This window comes from Brachyhypopomus gauderio, chromosome 15, assembly GCF_052324685.1.
Source record: "Brachyhypopomus gauderio isolate BG-103 chromosome 15, BGAUD_0.2, whole genome shotgun sequence".
NCBI lineage: Eukaryota > Metazoa > Chordata > Actinopteri > Gymnotiformes > Hypopomidae > Brachyhypopomus > Brachyhypopomus gauderio.
The window spans coordinates 1347837-1370373 of record NC_135225.1 but is presented as its reverse complement, the minus strand read 5'-3'; the positions used below and the strand labels follow the sequence as shown (position 1 = coordinate 1370373).

General features: G+C 47.9%; 3 protein-coding genes across 4 annotated transcripts in view; 2 read left to right on the top strand and 1 right to left on the bottom strand.

The window, feature by feature from the left end:
* The window catches only part of lrpprc (leucine-rich pentatricopeptide repeat containing), a 42951-nt gene extending 35950 nt beyond the window's left edge, over positions 1–7001 (top strand). The window contains exons 35-38 of the mRNA XM_076974699.1: positions 1703–1777; positions 1904–1988; positions 2606–2748; positions 6773–7001. Of these exons, the coding sequence (XP_076830814.1) occupies positions 1703–1777; positions 1904–1988; positions 2606–2748; positions 6773–6838 (369 nt within the window). The 3' untranslated portion in view covers positions 6839–7001. The remainder of the gene's footprint in view (positions 1–1702; positions 1778–1903; positions 1989–2605; positions 2749–6772) is intronic.
* A 707-nt stretch (positions 7002–7708) lies between these two features.
* Positions 7709–12809, bottom strand: abcg8 (ATP-binding cassette, sub-family G (WHITE), member 8). Its single transcript, XM_076975129.1, has 13 exons — positions 12660–12809; positions 12080–12184; positions 11741–11888; positions 11400–11638; positions 10883–11015; positions 10458–10727; positions 10207–10369; positions 9566–9661; positions 9232–9431; positions 9067–9143; positions 8628–8895; positions 8075–8202; positions 7709–7958 (listed from the first exon to the last, which is right to left on the bottom strand). The coding sequence occupies exons 1-13, from the start codon at positions 12807–12809 to the stop codon at positions 7821–7823; spliced, it is 2115 nt and encodes a 704-aa protein (XP_076831244.1). The 3' UTR covers positions 7709–7820.
* abcg5 (ATP-binding cassette, sub-family G (WHITE), member 5) lies at positions 12594–22038 on the top strand. 2 transcript variants are annotated; one of them, XM_076975044.1, is made up of 13 exons: positions 12594–13259; positions 14531–14652; positions 14960–15096; positions 17270–17368; positions 17465–17597; positions 18246–18385; positions 18598–18727; positions 19459–19672; positions 19778–19983; positions 20892–21030; positions 21278–21463; positions 21571–21683; positions 21788–22038. In XM_076975044.1, exons 1-13 carry the CDS (start codon positions 13096–13098, stop codon positions 21970–21972), a joined length of 1968 nt encoding a protein of 655 aa, XP_076831159.1. In that variant the 5' UTR covers positions 12594–13095; the 3' UTR covers positions 21973–22038. The 2 variants fall into 2 exon arrangements, with proteins under 2 accessions (XP_076831159.1, XP_076831160.1); XM_076975045.1 differs by having other exon boundaries at positions 21571–21858.
* Positions 22039–22537: the final 499 nt, after the last annotated feature.

Sequence of the window (22537 nt, the reverse complement as noted above, 5' to 3'; positions counted from 1 at the left end):
TGTGATCGTTGCCGGTCTTGTTCGTATTGTGATAATGATATTAGTGTGTAGATCATCTGGCCCAGTGGAGCCTCCATATTCTCTGTGGTTCCTCAATGTTGCGTAGGTGAAAGAACCATAAGCTTCACTTTGAAAACGTGCAGGATTCCTGCCTGTGGGTCCCGTTCCCGTCACCCTCTCACCTCCCTGTTTTTGAAACGTGCTTTACGGCCTCTGAATGCTAATCTGTGTTCAGTCGTGGCTTTGGGTCTCTTCACTTTTATGGTTGGAGCACTAGAAGCAAGCAGCTGATCCCAGATCAGTTGTTAGCACCGTCATTCACCTGTAGCATATTAAACTAATGAAAGAGTGCAGAAATTATACGCTGGTGTGTGGCAGCGTAGTGTGCATACCGAGTGAAACCACAGCCTTTATATGACTAAGTGTAGATAATTATGCTTCAAATTGGGCTGGCACTGTACATTTTAATTTTCATAAAGAAGGAAGCGCTTATTCGTCTGACTTCTTATTACTTGTGTAATTAACCTTCCAACTCTGGAGCACTGCTTTGAGTGTTGAGATACAGAAGAGGATGGATACCATTCAGCAGTGCGCACACACACAAACACACACACTGCGCGTAAAAATGCTGTTTTGATTTTTCACACATTTTAGCACTGCCTATGCTGTGGCTGTTGTACAGACAATACGTGTGTATGTTGTGTGTGAGTTATTTGGTGCAGGTGTATTGAGGTGTTTTCACTGTAAGTGTGTATGTGTTAACGTGTTCACTGTGAGCGTGTGTGTGTTACCGTGTTCACTGTGAGCGTGTGTGTGTGTGTGTTACCGTGTTCACTGAGCGTGTGTGTGTGTGTTACCGTGTTCACTGTGAGCGTGTGTGTGTGTGTTACCGTATTCACTGTGTGTGTGTGTGTGTGTGTGTGTGTGTTACCATGTTCACTGTGTGTGTGTGTGTGTGTGTTACCATGTTCACTGTGTGTGTGTGTGTGTGTGTTACCATGTTCACTGTGTGTGTGTGTGTGTGTGTGTGTGTTACCATGTTCACGGTGAGTGTGTGTGTGTGTGTGTTACCATGTTCACGGTGAGTGTGTGTGTGTGTGTGTTACCATGTTCACGGTGAGTGTGTGTGTGTGTGTGTTACCATGTTCACGGTGAGTGTGTGTGTGTGTGTGTTACCATGTTCACGGTGAGTGTGTGTGTGTGTGTTACCATGTTCACGGTGAGTGTGTGTGTGTGTGTGTTACCATGTTCACGGTGAGTGTGTGTGTGTGTTACCATGTTCACGGTGAGAGTGTGTGTGTTACCATGTTCACGGTGAGCGTGTGTGTGTTACCATGTTCACGGTGAGCGTGTGTGTGTTACCATGTTCACGGTGAGCGTGTGTGTGTTACCATGTTCACGGTGAGCGTGTGTGTGTTACCATGTTCACGGTGAGCGTGTGTGTGTTACCATGTTCACGGTGAGCGTGTGTGTGTTACCATGTTCACGGTGAGCGTGTGTGTGTTACCATGTTCACGGTGAGCGTGTGTGTGTTACCATGTTCACGGTGAGCGTGTGTGTGTTACCATGTTCACGGTGAATGTGTGTGTTACCATGTTCACGGTGAGCGTGTGTGTTACCATGTTCACGGTGAGCGTGTGTGTTACCATGTTCATGGTGAGTGTGTGTGTGTTAAGGTGTTTTTTCTCCTCTCTGGTCATAGCGGTGTGGAGCAGTGGCGGAGCAGAAAGACGCGTTGCTGTCCTACATGGCCAAGACGTCCCAGAATCCGGGACAGGTAGAGAGCTGCACTGGTCCCTCCCCTGGTGTCCTGCCCCCTACTGGGCGTCCAGCGCTAGTGCTGAGACGTGTGTGTGTGACTGCTGGTGTTAAGCAGGTCTGTGGCTTTGTTTTGTTTTTGTAGGTTGCCAAGATAAAGAATCTGTGTGAGCTCATTCCAGACTTCACGGAGAAGGAGCTGATCTTCAACTACCTGATGAAGTGTCACGGTAAGACGTGCAGACGGGTGTGTGCGCAGACGTGCGAGCGCCCAGATGTGCGAGCGTAAACGTGCGAGCGTCTGCTCGGCCTCTCCTGAAATCTCGCTCATTCCTCCATGTTCCTGATTCTACTGCCTCAGCTTGCTGGCCTGTAGCTAAGCAACGATCACCCGGGTGATTAAGAATGTGCTCGGCCGTCCCCACGAGGACCGGCAGGTGAGGGGACACTTGTTCCCTGACGACGTCCCTAACGACGGTCTGTCTCCTCCATCTGAGTTCTTCCACAGCTCCTCGTGGGCCGGCGACTCTAGCCGAGTGCGTGAATGTTTAAAGAGGCCTGGGGCAGCTTCACACACAGAGACACACCCTCCCAGCGCAGGACTCGTGCGGGACTCGTGCGGGACTCGTGCGGGACACTCGTTCTCTCCCACTTGCAGACTCGTTTTTTATCTGTCATTAAACTTCCACTCCTACATGTCTGCGTTTTACCATCTGCTTCACACACATGTCTTCTGTTTCACTCAATCTGCTGTTATATGCTGACAGTCTTGAAGTTAGAAATGACTCTCCCTCTCTCTCTCTCTCTCTCTCTCTCTCTCTCTCTCCCCCCCCCCTCTCTCTCTCAGCTGTAGATAAGGACCTGGAGTCAGCTAAGTCTCTGTATCAGCGCATGCAGCAGGAGGAGGTGCAGATAAACGAGTTGTCCCTGAAGAGACTGGCACAGCTGTACAAGCAGGCGGACGAGGCCGTCCCCTTCGAAGAGCCTCCGGTAGGACGTCTCTCACCTGCCGTGTCTCACCTGCTGTGTCTCACCTTCCCTCTGTCCCCACAACACGCTACATCATTTCAACAGACACACCATCTTAAAGTTTTTTGGCCACATTGAGGCTTGATTGAAATTGATTGTTTAACCCGAACCATTTCAGAATTGTAAAGCGTCTGTGTGATAGCTGAAGTAGTGACACCTCGCCAGTCCGACTGATCCTGATTTGGAATTAAACAGTTTAAATAAAAAGTTGATGTCCTGTTTAAATGTGCAGACAAACTACACCGGTTTGTTGTAGATGCATCTTTTCCTCAGTGTTGGGGTAGGGATTATTAATACTTAATTATATTAATGACATTAAATTACATGGCAAAATCTCTGCAGAATAATTTTCACAAGTTATCTTAACCAACGTTTCATTCATCCACACAATGACCTGACCCTACGTCTATCTGTCTCACCTCTGTGGGGTCAAATATTTGACCGGTTGTGTCCCAATAAGTGTCCTGTAGTGTATGAGGTTCAGAAGCATTCTGTAGCCTCTCAGTGTCCATTTTGGCATTCGCACTCCGGGCCAGATCAGTAGCGTGGCGTGGTGGTGGTGTCGTCCTTTTAACTGGGCCTGGACTCCAGCCATGTGGAGTTGGTGCTTCACAGACCTTCACTGGCACCACGAGGGAGTGGTGGTGTGTCCTGTGGTGGCACCACGAGGGAGTGGTGGTGTGTCCTGTGGTGGCACCACGAGGGAGTGGTGGTGTGTCCTGTGGTGGCACCACGAGGGAGTGGTGGTGTGTCCTGTGGTGGCACCACGAGGGAGTGGTGGTGTGTCCTGTGGTGGCACCACGAGGGAGTGGTGGTGTGTCCTGTGGTGGCACCAGAGCCAGCGCTACCACACTTGTGTTCTCACACACAGTGGGGTCGGACGTTTAGTTGTGTTTAGGGATTTGTGAGACGTGCACTCAGTCACAAACAAGGCCTGATTAGTGTGGTCCGCACCAGAGGCTCGTGTGGCCGTGGAGACTTTCGCTGCTGGAAATAAAGGCTTGTCCTTTCCGCCCTCGTTTACAGAACACTGTTTCCATGTTTTCGAACCGTGCTCCAGTGGGCCTGCCCCAGTCTCCCCTACCTACACCCACACCCCTACCCCACCCACATCACACACCTACACCCACTCCCCTACTCCACCCACATCCAACCAGCTACACCCACACCCCTACCCCACCCACATCCAACCACCTACACCCACACCCCTACCCCACCCACATCACACACCTACACCCACACCCCTACCCCACCCACATCCAACCACCTACACCCACACCCCTACCCCACCCACATCACACACCTACACCCCCACCCCTACCCCACCCACATCCAACCACCTACACCCACACCCCTACCCCACCCACATCACACACCTACACCCCCACCCCTACCCCACCCACATCACACACCTACACCCACACCCCTACCCCACCCACATCCAACCACCTACACCCACACCCCTACCCCACCCACATCACACACCTACACCCCCACCCCTACCCCACCCACATCCAACCACCTACACCCACACCCCTACCCCACCCACATCCACACACCTACACCCACACCCCTACCCCACCCACATCCACACACCTACACCCACACCCCTACCCCACCCACATCCAACCACCTACACCCACACCCCTACCCCACCCACATCCAACCAGCTACACCCACACCCCTACCCCACCCACATCCACACACCTACACCCATACCCCTACCCCACCCACATCCAACCACCTACACCCACACCCCTACCCCACCCACATCCAACCAGCTACACCCACACCCCTACCCCACCCACATCCACACACCTACACCCACACCCCTACCCCACCCACATCCACACACCTACACCCACACCCCTACCCCACCCACATCCAACCACCCACACCCCTACCCCACCCACATCCACACACCTACACCCACACCCCTACCCCACCCACATCCAACCACCCACACCCACACCCCTACCCCACCCACATCCAACCACCCACACCCCTACCCCACCCACATCCACACACCTACACCCACACCCCTACCCCACCCACATCCAACCAGCTACACCCACACCCCTACCCCACCCACATCCAACCAGCTACACCCACACCCCTACCCCACCCACATCCAACCAGCTACACCCACACCCCTACCCCACCCACATCCAACCAGCTACACCCACACCCCTACCCCACCCACATCCAACCACCCACACCCCTACCCCACCCACATCCAACCACCCACACCCTACCCCACCCACATCCAACCACCCACACCCTACCCCACCCACATCCAACCACCCACACCCCTACCCCACCCACATCCAACCACCCACACCCTACCCCACCCACATCCAACCACCCACACCCCTACCCCACCCACATCCAACCACCCACACCCCTACCCCACCCACATCCAACCACCCACACCCCTACCCCACCCACATCCAACCACCCACACCCCTACCCCACCCACATCCAACCACCCACACCCACACCCCTACCCCACCCACATCCAACCACCCACACCCCTACCCCACCCACATCCACACACCCACACCCACACCCCTACCCCACCCACATCCAACCACCCACACCCCTACCCCACCCACATCCAACCACCCACACCCCTACCCCACCCACATCCAACCACCCACACCCCTACCCCACCCACATCCAACCACCCACTCCCCTACCCCACCCACATCCAACCACCTACACCCACACCCCTACCCCACCCACATCACACACCTACACCCACACCCCTACCCCACCCACATCCAACCAGCTACACCCACACCCCTACTCCACCCACATCCAACCACCTACACCCACACCCCTACCCCACCCACATCACACACCTACACCCACACCCCTACCCCACCCACATCCACACACCTACACCCACACCCCTACCCCACCCACATCCACACACCTACACCCACACCCCTACTCCACCCACATCCAACCAGCTACACCCACACCCCTACCCCACCCACATCCAACCAGCTACACCCACACCCCTACCCCACCCACATCCAACCAGCTACACCCACACCCCTACCCCACCCACATCCAACCAGCTACACCCACACCCCTACCCCACCCACATCACACACCTACACCCACACCCCTACTCCACCCACATCCAACCAGCTACACCCACACCCCTACCCCACCCACATCCAACCACCCACACCCCTACCCCACCCACATCCAACCACCCACACCCCTACCCCACCCACATCCAACCACCCACACCCCTACCCCACCCACATCCACACACCTACACCCACACCCCTACCCCACCCACATCCACACACCTACACCCACATCCCGCTCCACTTTTCAAAGATTTGCACAAAGCAGTTTTAGGTAGTGCCTCTCTCTCTCTCTCTCTCTCTCTCTCTCTCTCTCTCTCTCGCTTGTGTACTTCTCTTTCACTCCTCCTCGAGTCCCACGGCAGACGTAAGTAGCCGAGATCAAAGCGTCTCCTGAGAGTGCCGATAAGCACAGATTCACACTACTGCTTGTGTTTGGCCCAGTTTCCCCCAACACGCCACACTCTCGTTATCGACTTTAATTACGCCGTTAATAGGGGGAATGTACAATGTGGGAGTGGGTGTAATCTTCTGAAGGTGCTCACCTTCAGGGGGAGTCAAACCCGATCAGCAGTGCAGTCTGGGCTTCTACGGGCCACTACATCAGCAGGGCGTGTGTGTGTGCGCGCACTTAATCTGGACCTAGATGAAACCAGAGAGGTTTAGTTGGCCTGTGAGGCTGCTGAGTTTGTTCCAGAGGGAAACTGTGGATTTGCATAGTAAACACACACACACACACACACACACTTTCTGAGAACAGCCACCCTCACCCTTGTACACATCAGATTTGCTGTATGTATATAGTTTTCTAGCTAGTGAACTCCGTCTTGCTCAAGCGTGGATCTCTGCCGTTAACCCTCAACTCTCTCTCTTTCCCTCAGGAGTCTTTCACCTTCTACGCAGACAAGCTGAAGGCCTCCACGTCGTCGGGTGCTGAAGATCACTGAGATGTTCCTCCATTCTTCTGTTTTTTTATGTTTGCTTAAATACTGTGTAATGCTGTGATGTTGAGCGTACTTTAACTCTTGTGCATGATTACACCACTGATGAAAACATAAAACGAAGCCATGTACAGAAGTATTTATGCTATTAAATGTGTTAGTCATGTGGCTCAAATGTGCTCTTTCTATGGGTGTGGTCCTGTAAGAGGTCAATGCAACCACACGCTTGTTCACACACATTTACCCTTGTAAGTGTAGTACTAACTTTTGGGCTAAAGATCTTTCTTTAAAGAACGCCACAAAAACACTGTCAGATTTGGGTCAATTAATGATGTACAGACATTTATTTAATAGAACAGTTTGTGATGCCCACTTTATTGGAAACGTGTACCATTTACCTCCGATCACAGACCACTAGACATCATATCTCATCCGGTCCAGGGTGCTGGTCTCTCATACAGCAGCTGCTGAGGGTGTTCTGGCCTTAATCTGCATCGGGTTTGTCTTAAACGCTCGGTGAGGCCGATAAACAGATTCATCTTGAATAACACACGTCTAGTCACTGCTCCAAGACTGGGTTATATTTTAAACATTCTCTTCACACTTATCAGGGTTTTGCACCAGTGCAAAACTTTGCATTTTATAATACACATTATTGAGCTTAACAATCTTGGCGTACCGAAGGATTAATGTTTACAAAAAAAAGAATTTGAAAATGGGAGCAAAAGCCATAGATGAATATCAGGGGAGCAGCGCTGTGATCGCCTGCCAAAACTACATCCAGGAAGAGCTGAGGGGGGCGTCCATGGTGCGGTGCTGCCATCCAGTGGCAGGACACCGTCACGGCCTCCACCTGAACCCCCATCCGCCGTGACCTCCACCTGACCCCCCATCCGCCGTGACCTCCACCTGACCCCCCATCCGCCGTGACCTCCACCTGACCCCCGGGGATGAGCTGGCGTGGGGCTCGTCTATGTGGCCTTTCCCCTCACCAGTCCTGCGCCGACGTCTGCTTAATGAACTTGAGTGAAATGAAGTAGAGAGACATGAAGACGAGGACCACGGCGACCAGCACCAGGTAGCAGGAGAAGAGAGGGAACTGGTTCATGTTCATGGCCTCCACCACCTGGACAGGAGGAACAGACCACACCGCGTCACACGTGACCGCAGGAGCAGAGGGATGTGTTGGGGTCAGAGCGCCACGGCGCCCCCCGGTGGCCCATCGCAGCAGGCGTCTCTTACTTTAATGCCGTCTATGTTGATGGTCAGATTACCGAGCTTCACTTCATACGGGACGCCGCGGAACTGAACTTGGAGCATCCCGTCAAATCCCCAACGCATGAAGGAGATGTGTGAGAACCAGGAGGCCACTGAGAGAGAGAGAGGGAGGAAGAGAGGGAGGGAGAGGGAGGAAGAGAGGGAGGGAGAGAGGGGGACAGAGAGAGAGGAAGACAGAGAGAGGGAGGGAGAGAGAGGGGGGGGGGAGGGAGGGAGAGAGAGGGGGAGAGAGGGAGGGAGAGAGGGGGACAGAGAGGGAGGAAGACAGAGAGAGGGAGGGAGAGAGAGGGGGAGAGGGAGAGGGAGGGAGGGAGACAGAGAGGGGGGAGAGAGGGGGACAGAGAGGGAGGAAGAGAGGGAGACAGAGAGAGGGGGAGGGAGAGAGAGAGGGGAGAGAGGGAGAGAGGGAGGGAGAGAGAGAGAGAAAAAACGTCAGTCATGGCACAGACGTCGCCCGGCCTGCTCACCAGATCTCCTTACTGGATCTCTGGAGGTCTGCAGGTTCAGGGTTTATTACCCAGCCACATGTTGTCCAGGCTAATGACGAAGCCGCCGGTCAGGTAGAAGACGGTGAAGAGGGAGTTTCCCAGGAAGGACGAGGTCTGTAGTGTGGGCAGTGCGGCCGCCACGAACAGGGCCATGCAGCGGCTACAGTACACCACCAGCCACACCAGCAGCAGGTTGAGCAGGAAGCGCTCGGGTGCCCCGTTCAGACCCGCCAGCCAGTAGATGGGCAGCCCGTACACCAGCGTGAAGGCGCAGTGCTCCGGTAGCTCGCCCAGGATCTGAGACACACACACACACACACACACACACACACACACGGAGGAGCTGAGGTTTGTCTTCATTGCAACTCGTTCACTTAAAAAGCTTCATGGAGCACTGCTGCCTCCTTGTGGTCAGTATCTAAATCGCTCACACATGGCCAAGTTAGTGGTGCTTGTAGGAACGCGTACCTTTGCAAAAAAGTACGGGGTCACGGAATACAGGCCGTCCTCAAGCTCGTGATACAGCATGGCTCTCTCCGAGTGACCTGCGGACACCACAACACACGCTTATGAGGGACAGACACAAGGAAAGGACGACCTGAACCTGTCCCTGTGCACGAGCCCGCCTCTCACACTTGGCTATGACGTCCAGCACCACGGCGAAAGGCGTCAGGGCCCCCATCATGTAGAGCAGGGCCACGGTGTCCTGCATGGACAGCTGCTCTTCACCCGCGCCGAAGTACAGGAACCCGACGAGCAGTGACATCAGGAGAGCCTCCAGCCCGTGGACCACCAGGGTCACCAGGTCACGGTAGTCATTAAACACCTGTCGCCTGGCCGGACCCAAAGACACGTCGTCGGTGTGGAGACACGTACACCCTAGATCCGGACAAGCTCGTCCGATCACTGATGAATGTGCTGAGGAGGAGAGGGTCGATTTGCAGGCCAGGCAGGTGAGTTTTCTTACCTAATCAACGTGGTAAACTGGTGCAGCTGTCCAGGTGGGCTGTCCTTCTGTTTGGACACTGTAATGCTGGCTTCAGCTATCACTGTGGAAGAGTTTCTGCTAGAGAAAACATTGAAAACACAAGATGATCTGGGTTTGGGTTTGGCCCGCTGTCCCTGAGAAAGGGACGTGGGCTGTTCAAACTCGAAGTCTGAACATATGTGCTTGCGGGTTACATGGACATGACTCAGTATCAGGACTCAGTAACAGGACTCAGTATCAGGACTCAGTAACAGAACTCAGTATCAGGACTCAATATCAGAACTCAGTATCATGACTCAGTAACAGAACTCAGTATCATGACTCAGTAACAGGACTCAATATCAGGACTCAGTAACAGAACTCAGTAACAGAACTCAGTAACAGAACTCAGTAACAGGACTCAGTATCAACTCAGTATCATGACTCAGAATCATGACTCAGTAACAGGACTCAATATCAGGACTCAGTAACAGAACTCAGTAACAGGACTCAGTATCAACTCAGTATCATGACTCAGTAACAGAACTCAGTATCAACTCAGTATCATGACTCAGTAACAGGACTCAGAATCATGACTCAGTATCATGACTCAGTAACAGGACTCAGTAACAGGACTTTACTCTTGCAGGCTCTCCAGCGCCGGACCATCCCGCTCCTCTGACTTCCACATGAAGTCCTCCGTGTTCTTCACCTTGGCCACGAACTGGGCCGCCAGAACCCTGGCCCGCTCCAGACACACCGCCTCCTTCTCCGGGCTGCGTCGGTCAACGCTGATCAGATCCACTGCAATTGAGAGACACAGTTCAAACACCTCGAGTGAACCGACTTGCCCACCAGGATGAAACCTGAGCGCTCCAGCCAGGTCCCTCACCGTAATAGTCGGAGGGGTTGCAGTAGCGCGGACACGGGTGCCCCAGAGAGGAGAAATAGGGCACCATGTCTTTGGCCGGACCACAGTAGACGGCCGAGCCGGAGGAGAGCAGCACTACCAGGTCGAAGAGCTGGAAGATGTCTGAGCGTGGCTGGTGGACAGAGAGCAGAACCAGCCGGTTCCCCCGGGCCAGGCGGTACAGTGTGATGACCAGGTTGTGAGCTGTGAAGCTGTCCAGCCCTGACGTGGGCTCGTCCAGGATCAGAACACCTACAACACAGACAGCGCGGAACGTCTGGATGAGAAGATGCACGCGGAGCCCTGGGAGATGCGGCGATTATCAAATGATTCATTTGTGAGTAAATTTGTATATGTGAGGATCATATTGCACTTGTTGTTCTTCAGCTCTGGTACGTCAGACTCACCTGGGTTCCAAAGGAGCTGCACAGCGATGCTGACCCTCCTCCGCTCGCCCCCGGACACGCCCCGCACGTAGCTGTTCCCCACACGCGTGTTGGCACACTGTCTCAGACGCAGCTCGGCGATGACATCATCCACCTGTACGGAGTGTTAGATCGTCAGACCTCACATGAAGCAGTCACCTGGTATAACCAGAAGGTCCATCCAGCTCCTAATGTTCTCCAAGATCGACACCAAATTTGTCCTCATGTTCCTACGCCGAGTGCCGGCTTTAATGTGTCATCGTGTCATCATGATGACGTCATCGTGATGACCGTGATTTGTTTGGACAAAAACTATTAGCAGCCACTTGGACTCGACCGCCTCCGTCATATCAACACACTGTCAATTCACTCCACAAATATCTTATTTTGTCTAGTCTGTCATCTGTTAATACAGAAATATCCTGGAACATCACTGGACATTACGGGATGTTGTGCATGTAGGCGTTCTGAGCGTGTTAACGTCACGAGGGACGCGTACCCTTTGGTCTCTCTGTGCCTGTGAGAAGTGTGTGGGCAGACGCAGCTTGGCCACGAAGGCAAGCGTCTCGCGCACGGTGAGATGTGGGAGCAGGCGGTCGTCCTGCCGCACGTGTGCGATACTCTTCTTCACCAGCGAGCGTGTGCAGGTCCTGCCGTTGAGAAGGATCTCCCCAGATTTCCTGGTTCCTCCTTCATCCCGACACGTTATGATGTCCAGCAGGGACGTCTTCCCACAGCCTGGACAGGACACGTGTGCTTAGAGTCCCAACATTGGACCCCACTCGTTATATTTTACTGACGTCAAGGTTTTGTCAAGTTTGCGCTTAAACGTCTGTGCACCTGAGCTGCCGATGACGGCCAGCATTTGACCACTGCGCACACGCAGGTTCAGGTCTCTGATGGCCGTCTGTTTATCCGCTGACATCTCCCAGGGCATCTTTAACTCCGACAGCCTCTCATACCAGGGGATCTGAGCTGCAGTGTTCACCTGAGACACACACACACACACACACACACACACACACACACACACACACACACAGAGCAGTGTGACACTTGCATGCTTGTGTATGACAAGAAGACCACTGCACAGATCAGAATGAGAGACACCAGAGTGGATAATGAATGTGGGAGACGTGAAGATCTGGATGACGGGTGGTGCCCGTAACAGCGCTGTACCTGATAGTGCAGATTTCTGACCTCCAGTTCGTTGCATCCTCCGCTGTAGGTGAAGTAGAGACTACTGTCCTCTTCTGCAGCGGAAAACAGACGCATGTTTCTGTCCTGTAAGCGCAAACCAAGAGTCACAGAGTCACAGGGCCATCCTGTATGTTCCAACACCACAACACCACATCGTACAGCAGGGCACTGTGCACAGAAACACATGTCCAACACTGTGTACTGATATTTCTCTTACTACCTGCTCCATGACTGCTGGTGTCTTATCTGCAGCAATACTGAGGCATTGCGTATCATTGAGTCCATCATGAGACGTAACAGACAGTGCAGCTGTAAAATATTAAGGCCTTATCCTTTTTTTAACTGATTTATCTCCTAAGAGTTGATAAGCATGCATGGTTCGAAGCATGCAATGGATCTTCACCTGGTACAAGGTCCACTGAAATAATAGCAAACCATTTTCTTTATGCAACACAGCAGTTTGCTCAGAATTCACCTGTGTGAATTCCTCAGATACCCCAGATAGCAACATTCTCTTTAAATACGTATGAAAGTAAAGGGCTGGATAGGCAGACGTCACCCGTGCCGTGTGCACCTGTGTGTCTCGGCTGACCCGCTCGGTCTGTTTACTTGCCCTGGTTTCCCCATTGTGGATTCCGCTCTGCGTGCTCGCTGGCCGTGCCGAGAGGTGGGAGACGCTTCCCGAATCGAACACGCTCTTGCAGGACATGGCGCCGGGCGTGTGTGAGCGGCGGAGGTCCTGAGACCCCTGGGTCTGGGTTGGAAGCCTGAGAGAGAGCGGCTGGCGGTGCTGTGGTGTCCTGTGTTGTCCTGTGGTGTCCTGTGTTGTCCTGTGCTGATGTAGAGGTGGCACTCTAAAAGCTGCACTATATACCACACTGGGCCAAGGTCCACTGATAAGCCGTCCTGTTTATGATGGCAGCCGTGGTGGACAGACAGGAGCAGACCTGGAACAAATTGCATCCACTTCAAGGAACGAGCGGCCGCTCACCAGCATGAGGGACTCTTACTCCATGCAGACTGGATGCTTGAAAAATGGATTGAGTGAATCATTCAAGTTTGTGTCAGAGAAGACGATGACCGACAACAACCCACCACTGACAGCCCAAAAGCAGTCATCATGCAGCCTGAGTGTGAGGAAAATCTCCTACACGGTCAGGTAGGAGTGTTTCTTCTCCTACACGGTCAGGTAGGAAGGTTCCTCATGGAAAATGCTTTCAAAATACAGATTTACATTGTTAATCTTTGACTTTGACTTATGTGAGCGTCACGTTTCATTATCACTGCTGGCATGCACAAGCCAAACTAATGCTGCGGTTCTGAAATATAACCATGCAAGCTGGACAAACAGGATCTATCAATATTTTATCTATTTATGTAGCTAAGATTCATAAAATGACTGAAGGGCATAGAAATGTGCACTTCAGCGGGATGAAACAACGCATGCTCATATAAGGTGTTATTTCAGTTTTCACTGCTACAAACAACATCATAGTACACTATTTAAATATATTATGAACAAATATTTTTGATTTTTGAACTGACACCTAGTCAGACTAAATTTAAACTAGTTAAATCTGGAGTAAGTATGTCTATATTTAAGCTAGTTAAATCTGGAGTAAGTAGGTCTATATTTAAACTAGTTAAATCTGGAGTAAGTAGGTCTATATTTAAACTAGTCAAATCTGGAGTAAGTAGGTCTATATTTAAACTAGTTAAATCTGGAGTAAGTAGGTCTATATTTAAACTAGTCAAATCTGGAGTAAGTAGGTCTATATTTAAACTAGTCAAATCTGGAGTAAGTTGGTCTATATTTAAACTAGTTAAATCTGGAGTAAGTTGGTCTATATTTAAACTAGTTAAATTCTGAAGAATCCGGTCTACATTCAGGGCCGGAGTGGGCCACTTTTTCAACCGGGGAGTTTCATGCTCAAATCCAAAATTATTTTTCCCTCCCAATCGGCCCAAACTAGAGACATGAGCCGGAGTGGCTAATCTCCCGATTAGCCACTCCGGCTCTGTCTACATTTAAACTCATTCAAATCTGAGTAACTAGGTCTACATTTGAACTAGTTCAAATCTGAGTAACTAGGTCTACATTTAAGCTAGTTCAAATCTCAGTAACCAGGTCAACATTTAAACTAGTTAAAATCTCAGTAACCAGGTCTACATTTAAACTAGTTAAAATCTCAGTAACCAGGTCTACATTTAAACTAGTTCAAATCTCAGTAACCAGGTCAACATTTAAACTAGTTCAAATCTCAGTAACCAGGTCTACATTTAAACTAGTTAAAATCTCAGAAACCAGGTCTACATTTAAACTAGTTAAAATCTCAGTAACCAGGTCAACATTTAAACTAGTTCAAATCTCAGTAACTAGCTCTACATTTACTCACAATGTTATTCAGTGTGTTTTGCTGCTTGTGTCAGTGAGCGTGTCGGGCCCTGGTGGGACCTGAGCTCCTACAGAAGAAAATGGACACGGCAGATCCTGAATGAGGTGACGCTTCATGTGGACAGTGGTCAGATTATGGGAATTCTGGGGAACTCAGGTGAGGGTCCTCACAACACGGCCTGTTCTGCATATGTAGATATTTTTGATGATTACCTCAGGAGCCATGTGCCCATGTGAGTGAGAACACAGCTGACATATTAGAAATTGAAACGCATTGAATGTTTTTCTTCTATGACGCTGAAATAATCCAGAAGATAAGCAGCAAAAGAGAGAAATCGTTCATTGTCAGTGTCTAGTGACACATCCTTTATCCCACATACACACACTGCCCCCTGGACCAGCGCTGTAATGTTGACAACTACAAGTGCCCTCTAGATTTGTTATGTGGTAGTGTCCGTCTCCAGGGTCAGGGAAGACCACTCTGTTGGACGCTGTCGCAGGTCGGATTGGGAAAACTGGCACTCTGACTGGGGAAGTGTTTGTGAACGGAAGGAAAATCAAGCAAGACCAGTTTCAGGAATGTTTCTCTTATGTGCTTCAAGTGAGTAGACAGTCACATGTGTAGTGTAGTGTGTGTGTGTGTGTGTGTGTGTGTGTGTGTGAGTGTGTGTGTTGCTGCCTAATACAGTGCTGACCTTTGCCCTGTGAACCTACAGCCAATGACAGAAGTGGGTTAGGGGTAGTGATCTGTGTTTCTACGTCTGCAAAGTCGCACAGTAAACTTTTACACACTCAATAAAGTCAAGACTGAGGGTGGTGAAGTTTCAGTGCTCCTTCCTAATCTTCCTCTGAACGAGCCATGTGTGTCCACCACACAATTAAATCATCGTGAAGAGACTGTACTCATTTGGAGTAATCACTTACATTATTTCAGATAACGGCAGGACTCCTGGGGGCTGTAAATTAAGCCAGTCATTAATTATATTCTCATGGGCTAAGTTGGAATTTGTGATATTAGAGCATGAAGTCATTATTTAAACACAGGGAGACAGAAATAGCCCTTCAAACAGTGCTGAAACTTATGGTAAGAACTTATATTAAGAACTTATGGTAAGAACTTAAATATAAATCAGTATACTTGATATCATAAAGATAAAGTTGTTCTAAGTCTCCTACACCCAAATAACTGTAGGTTCTTACCTAGTCTAAACGAATTCACAGGCTACATATTCATGTTCCATGTTAGTTAGAGCTTCTAAATGACATTAGTCCAGAACACATCTTCATTTTTGGATTCAGGGCCATTAGTAACTACATAATATCTATTTTAATATGTGAGGGAACATAACCACACTTATATACATATTCATCTGGCACTCAAATATGGCTGACATGTTTGAAAATATAATGGTTTATGTTATGTTAATTTGCTAAATGTAGTTTTGTTAATTTTTGCTAAGTGTATTGTAGTCTTATCAAGTTTGTAATTACACATATTTTATACTGTAAGAACTATAACACTAAATAATGTATTCAACATATTAAGATTCTTAAAAATTGCTGTTGATGTAGACAAAAATGTCATGGCAAATATCATGATATAATGCAAGCATTTCCTTGATATTTACATGTTACAAACAGATCAGAAACAAATACAGAATTTTAAAATCTGGTATTGATTGCTCATCAATAGCAAATGTAAAAATATAGTGTAGGAATGTACCTGCAATATTAAAAACATTATATACCATTATATCATATTCACATATTCAGTGATATAATATATACATTCACAAATGTATATTAATAATCATAATATAATCATAACAGTAATCGTAATATAAAGCAGCACTACTGATGTATTTCAATATGTAACTGAGTGCTTGAAGGGTCTATGACCTCTCAAACATAGACCTGCTCAACTGGACAGGTTTGGTGACCTATTTGGGCATATCCAACAGAAACGGCACATGGAATCAAATATTGGGAACAATACTGTTAAAAGTGTCTTAAAAACGTGACATTGATTATGATCTGTTCATGTGACACTCTTTCCAGTAGTCAGGACTGAGCCCCCTTTAGCAAGTCTGTTACTACCTGACATACCTGACATGGAGGACCAATTAATACATTTATCATTAGTCTTATGACACATATATGCATTATGATTATCTGATATAACATGTTGATGACATGGATATGTTAGTATTATTACATAGAATTTGAGTAAAGGGTTACCCATATTACTAATATGGCCCATATTGTGGCTGATATAGTGTGGATGATATAGTATGGGTGATATAGTAGGGATGATATAGTGTGGATGATATAGTATGGGTGATATAGTAGGGATGATATAGTGTGGATGATATAGTATGGGTGATATAGTATGGAGGACATAGTATGGGTGATATAGTAGGGATGATATAGTGTGGATGATATAGTATGGGTTATATAGTATGGATGATATAGTGTGGATGATATAGTATGGGTGATATAGTATGGATGATATAGTATGGGTGATATAGTATGGATGATATAGTGTGTCCACTCTTCATTTACGTTTAGTCAATAGTAAGAATCCAAAAATGTGTCTGGATCAGGAAGTTAAATTTCAGTTTTAAAGCCCTGATGAAAATAGAAAGGCCATTTGCGCCCCCTCCACTGGGTCCTGTGATGAGTGACTGTCACGCTCTGTTGCATTCTGTTTGTGTGAAGACATTTCCTTGCCGTACATCTCTAATGGGCACTATCGCTTCCTCTCCGGTTCTCAGAGTGACAGTCTCCTGAGCTACCTGACCGTAGAGGAGACGCTGACATTCACGGCCCAGCTGGCATTGAGGCGCCACTCCGCCCAAGCTATCCGCAAGAAGGTGATTTAGGCCGTGTTGCTGCTGAGTTGAGGGTGGGCCTGGACCCACGGACGCTGTGTTGTGTTTGGGTCGGGCCTAATGTTGTTCTGTTCCCAGGTGGATGGAGTCATGGCGGAACTGAGCCTCACCCACGTGGCCCGCAGTGTCATCGGCGGCCGGATCTTCCCCGGCATCTCTGGAGGCGAGAGGAGGAGGGTGTCGATCGCCAGTCAACTGCTGCAGGACCCCAGTGAGCACCCCAGACTGCCCTTTCAGCTGCCTGCTCAATAACCGTGTGCCTGGCCTGTACCTATAACAACATGGACTTGTTGGGTTTTTATGTTGTGGAAAAGCGTGTTTCTGAATGCTGTATCCACAAAAATTATTGGTGAAAAATGGCTTTTACATTTTTCCCCATACTTTTGCCCAGAAGTAGAGGAATGTTAGCACAGACCCGGATTGTCCAGCATAGCAGACACAGACTGAGAGCAGGAGTCTATTAAAAGAGTGAAAGACAGAGTTATCATAAGTATGGGATTAAAGCTGCGTCCCACGAGGGGGCCTCTGGGATACTTTATCTGGTTCCTTGGACTGGGGGGTCACCCAGGGATTGTGGACCAAGGATTAGTCAAGCCCCTTTTTAACTGAACACACACACGACCAATTATAAAGGCTTTTCATCATTTGCTTTCTCCAATCAAGCAAGAAATGAATTAATCATGCAATTAATTTGGCACTAACTTTAGACAAAGACAAACCTATTAATTGTTCTATTAATTTAATGAATTAATGCGTCAAATGATAATCTTCAAAAAGTTTCCTAAGGAGGACACAGAGTGGAATTTTCACCCCTCTCAACTTCCTTGTGTTTGTAACTTTCTGCCTTGTGCCGTCACAGAGGTGATCCTCCTGGACGAGCCAACCACAGGCTTGGACAGCATGACAGCCAATCAAATTGTAGTGCTGCTGGCAGAGTTAGCCAAGAGGGACCGTATTGTCATAGTGACCATCCACCAACCCCGATCAGAGCTCTTCAGAGTAAGTGCAAATATGCTGTGAAGTTGCTAGAAAACACACATTGGCACGGTAATAAACTGGCTTGACAGGCAAGCCAGCAACCTAGATGTCCTTCATATCAAATACCATAATAGTCACATGTCCTAGTCATAAATGTAGATGGGTTATCAGGGAAGGTGAAGTCTCAAGGTCAGGAGTCAGTAATCACCAGGACTGTCTCTTTCTGCCCACAGGTCTTCAGCAGAATAGCCATTATGAGCTGTGGAGAGCTGGTGTTTTGTGGGCAGCCTGAGGAGATGGTGGATTTCTTCAGTAGCTGTGGTTATGAGTGTCCTGAGTATTGCAACCCCTTTGATATTTATGGTATTGTGACCTTAATTAAGGATTTCATGCACACATCTTCCACATCTCTCTATATTCCCCCTGTCTTCTCCATCTCCTTTATGAAGTTTAATGTCAAATAGCAAAATACGTTATTCTTCACAAAAATGTCAAACATGGAATGGTATAGTATTATAACTAATACAAAAACTACTAATAATAACAGAGACAGATAATACAGAGACAGAGAAAAGAGACAGAGAACACAGAGATAAACAAATAGGCGCCGGTCCTTAGCTATTATTTGAAAGGGTTGAATATTGTATGATTAGCATCACTATTAAGTTTATTTTAGTTTAAAACAGTGTTAAGGTTACTTTAGTTCAAAACTGTGTTTAGTTTAAAACAGTGTTAAGGTTAGTTTAGTTCAAAACTGTGTTTAGTTTAAAACAGTGTTAATGTTAGTTTAGTTCAAAACTGTGTTTACTTTGGTTTAAAACAGTGTTAAGGTTACTTTAGTTCAAAACAGTGTTATGTTTACTTTAGTTCAAAACGGTGTTAATGTTACTTTAGTTCAAAACAGCGTTACGTTTACTTTAGTTCATGACAGTGTTAAGGTTAATTTAGTTCATAACAGTGTTAAGGTTACTTCAGTTCATAACAGAAGAAACAAGCCTTCTACTTGTGTGAACTATAGTAACTCTTCAAGATGGTTGTTCAGTCTGGAGATGATACAATCACTGTCATAATTTAGTCACTCTATTGTCTACCAGTTGACCTCACCTCTGTGGACACACGCTGTAGTGAGAGGGAGGCTGCCACCTACAGGAGGATGCATGACATAACCTCAGCATATCAGAGCTCAGAGATCTATCAGAACATAGTGCGCAGGATTGATGAGAGCTATCAGCTTCCCGACAAGTCCATCATCCCCTTCAAGAGCAAAGAATCCCCCAACTGTGTGTCAAAACTGGGCGTTCTTCTCAGGTGAGGTTACATTATTGGCCTGTACCAGATCTAACAGCACTTTGTGACCAAATAATTCTCCATCTCTCACCCTCTGCCTCCCTCCGTCTCTAAATCTGTCTCTAGGAGGACTGTAAGGAACCTGTCTCGGGACAGGATGGGGGTTCTCATGCGTCTCTCTCAGAATCTCATCTACGGGCTCTTTGTGGCTTTCTTTGTTATGAACCTTGACAGTGACGTCACTAAGGGTGCAGTACAAGACCGGATAGGGATTATATACCAGTGTGTGGGTGCGTCTCCATACACTGGCATGCTCAACGCTGTGGCCCTGTGTAAGTGTCATCACTCTTATCAATAGTCAATCCCAGAGTTCTTTCATATACGTGGGCTATGCAAACTGTAAGACAAACTGTAACACACATGTGTCACTCATGCTCTTTTCTTTAGTCAAAAGTTTAAGTAATACCCACACGACTTTACTGAGTGTCACTTAACAAGCATAACATGCAGCCTGTGGCCCACAAACAGCCCGTTTAACAACAGCGGGACTTCGGACTCATTCTGAAATGGTCCTGCAATGCATGAAGAACTGAAATTATTCCAACTACAACTCAGTAAAGCATTTTCAAATGAGATCCTCTCACCTGGAGGACATTATAGTGCAAACTAAGGTTTGTTTTGTGTGAAACGCATTTTCTTCACGACCTTTAGCCCAAGAGTAAAAATTAGGAGAGTTTGGTGGTCAAACTCTTCAAGTTGATATGGTGGTTCCATGGCTGGGAGTTCGTCTCCTCTGTCTGTGTTCACTGGAGATAAACTCAAGGTCATCTTTAGTGAAGTAACCAACCTGTCAGCATTCTTGCTTTTCTATAAATGTTGGCTGGCCTTGAGCTCATGATTCAGCCTTATCATAGATCTGTGCTACTGTATTTTAACCTTTCTCTTCATATGATCTGATTCAGCTTCCAAAGTATTTAACTGCAATAGTGTAATGCTGGTATAACAATATATATTAAGATAAGATTGTTATCTTAATATATCTTAAAAAGACAGTACCCTCAAATATATTTAAAAGGTATGTGAGTGAAATGAAATATGTGTACATAGCACCTGCTACAGAAAGAAAGCCAAATGTTTGATATTTTATGCACACCTTAATGACACATTATTAGCTTGTTGATTATTGGTTTATTTTCGTCACCTTAATCCATGTATGAAACATCATTTTTGGTGTCTGCAGTTCCTGCTCTGAGGGCCATAGCGGACCAAGAGAGTAAAGATGGTCTGTATCAGAGGTGGCAGATGTTTCTGGCCTACATCATCCACATCTTCCCTTTCAGTATCATCAGTGTGTTTATATTCACATCCTTCCTCTACTGGTGAGTCTGTCTTTTTGCCTCTGTGGGTGTGTGTCGTGTTCACATGTGGCATGATGTCTGAACTTCAGCCTAATGAGCTTCTACCGGGGAAAGTTGTAGTGAGGGAAAGGTGAGGACTGGGTAACTATGGGGCAGGACTGTAAAGACGAGCCACCAAACACGTGCTGCTCAGCACTTAGCATGTGCTTATGAGGTGTTTTGTTTACATTCTGTACCCTTTCAATCTGTGTGTTTGTGTATATCTCAGGACCGTGGGCATGAACCCAGATCCCTGGCGGTTCATGTGTTTTACAGCTGTCATCATGGTGCCCCACATCACGGGGGAACTCCTGACGCTGGTTCTTCTAGGGGTCATTCAAGACCCCAACATGGTCAACAGTGGCGTGGCCTTACTCAACATTGCTGGAATCATGGTGGGCTCTGGCTTCCTCAGGTAACATCATATTATGATTATGATTTCTACGTGCCCCGATATCGGAGTCATTATCTGGACCTGCTGCAGTAGATGTTTCATGGATGTTTCTGCCCTCGTGAGAACAGGAGCACTCACCACATGCCAGTGTTGTTCCAGTGGTTAAGTTACCTCACCTTTCAGAAGTACGGCTGCGAACTCCTCATAGTCACTGAGTTCCACGGTTTGAACTTCACGTGTAGTAAGACCTTCTCCTTCCCTCTCACATCAGACATGTTTTAATCAGCAGTGGTTAAACACAAACAGCCCCTGTCATCGTCCTGACACTCTCCTGCTGTGTCACAGGTTTGCCTGGTGGTTCTCCAGAAGCGTGTTTAATAAAGGATGGCGATCTGGTGATCGAGCAGGGCTACCCCGGGGCTCTCTCACGCTACACGCAGGACTTCATCCTCCTCTACGCCTTCCTGCCTGCCCTTGTGCTGCTGGGCATTATCAGCTTCAAGATACGAGATTACCTCGTTAGACGCTAATCTTGTGTGCGTGCGTGTGTGTGTGTGTGTGGCTGTGTGCGTGTTTGTGTGTGTTTTTATGGGGGTTTTTTTTATGTCCTTGGTGTTATGTTGTTTGTATATACAGTGTCTTTGTAACAGGGCAATATCAATTAAAACTCAATTGATTAAACTATCTGATAATACAATTTGTTCAGAGGTCATTCATATTTCTCTGTGTAGCTTATCATACTTGTTTAGTGTTGATAATATATAACATATTAAATGATGACCAGTGTGAATTTAGATATTATATTTTACAAAAATGTGGAGGTTCAATGTTTACAAGAATGTAATTTATCTTTTTTAGAGTAAATGCAAAATTTGTAATTTGCTCAATTTAAAGTCACAGGCTGCAGTAAACAGGGTGCGTGTAGACAGACTCAGAGTTCTCATTTTGTCATTATAACCATATTCAGTGATATCAAATGTGTGTCTTATAAGTACAGGGATTAGGGAACACGCTAAAGCTAGAAGACACAGCACAAAAGACTGCAGTATCTTAGCTGCACATTACTGCTTAGTACTGTAAGGATTACAAAGGGAA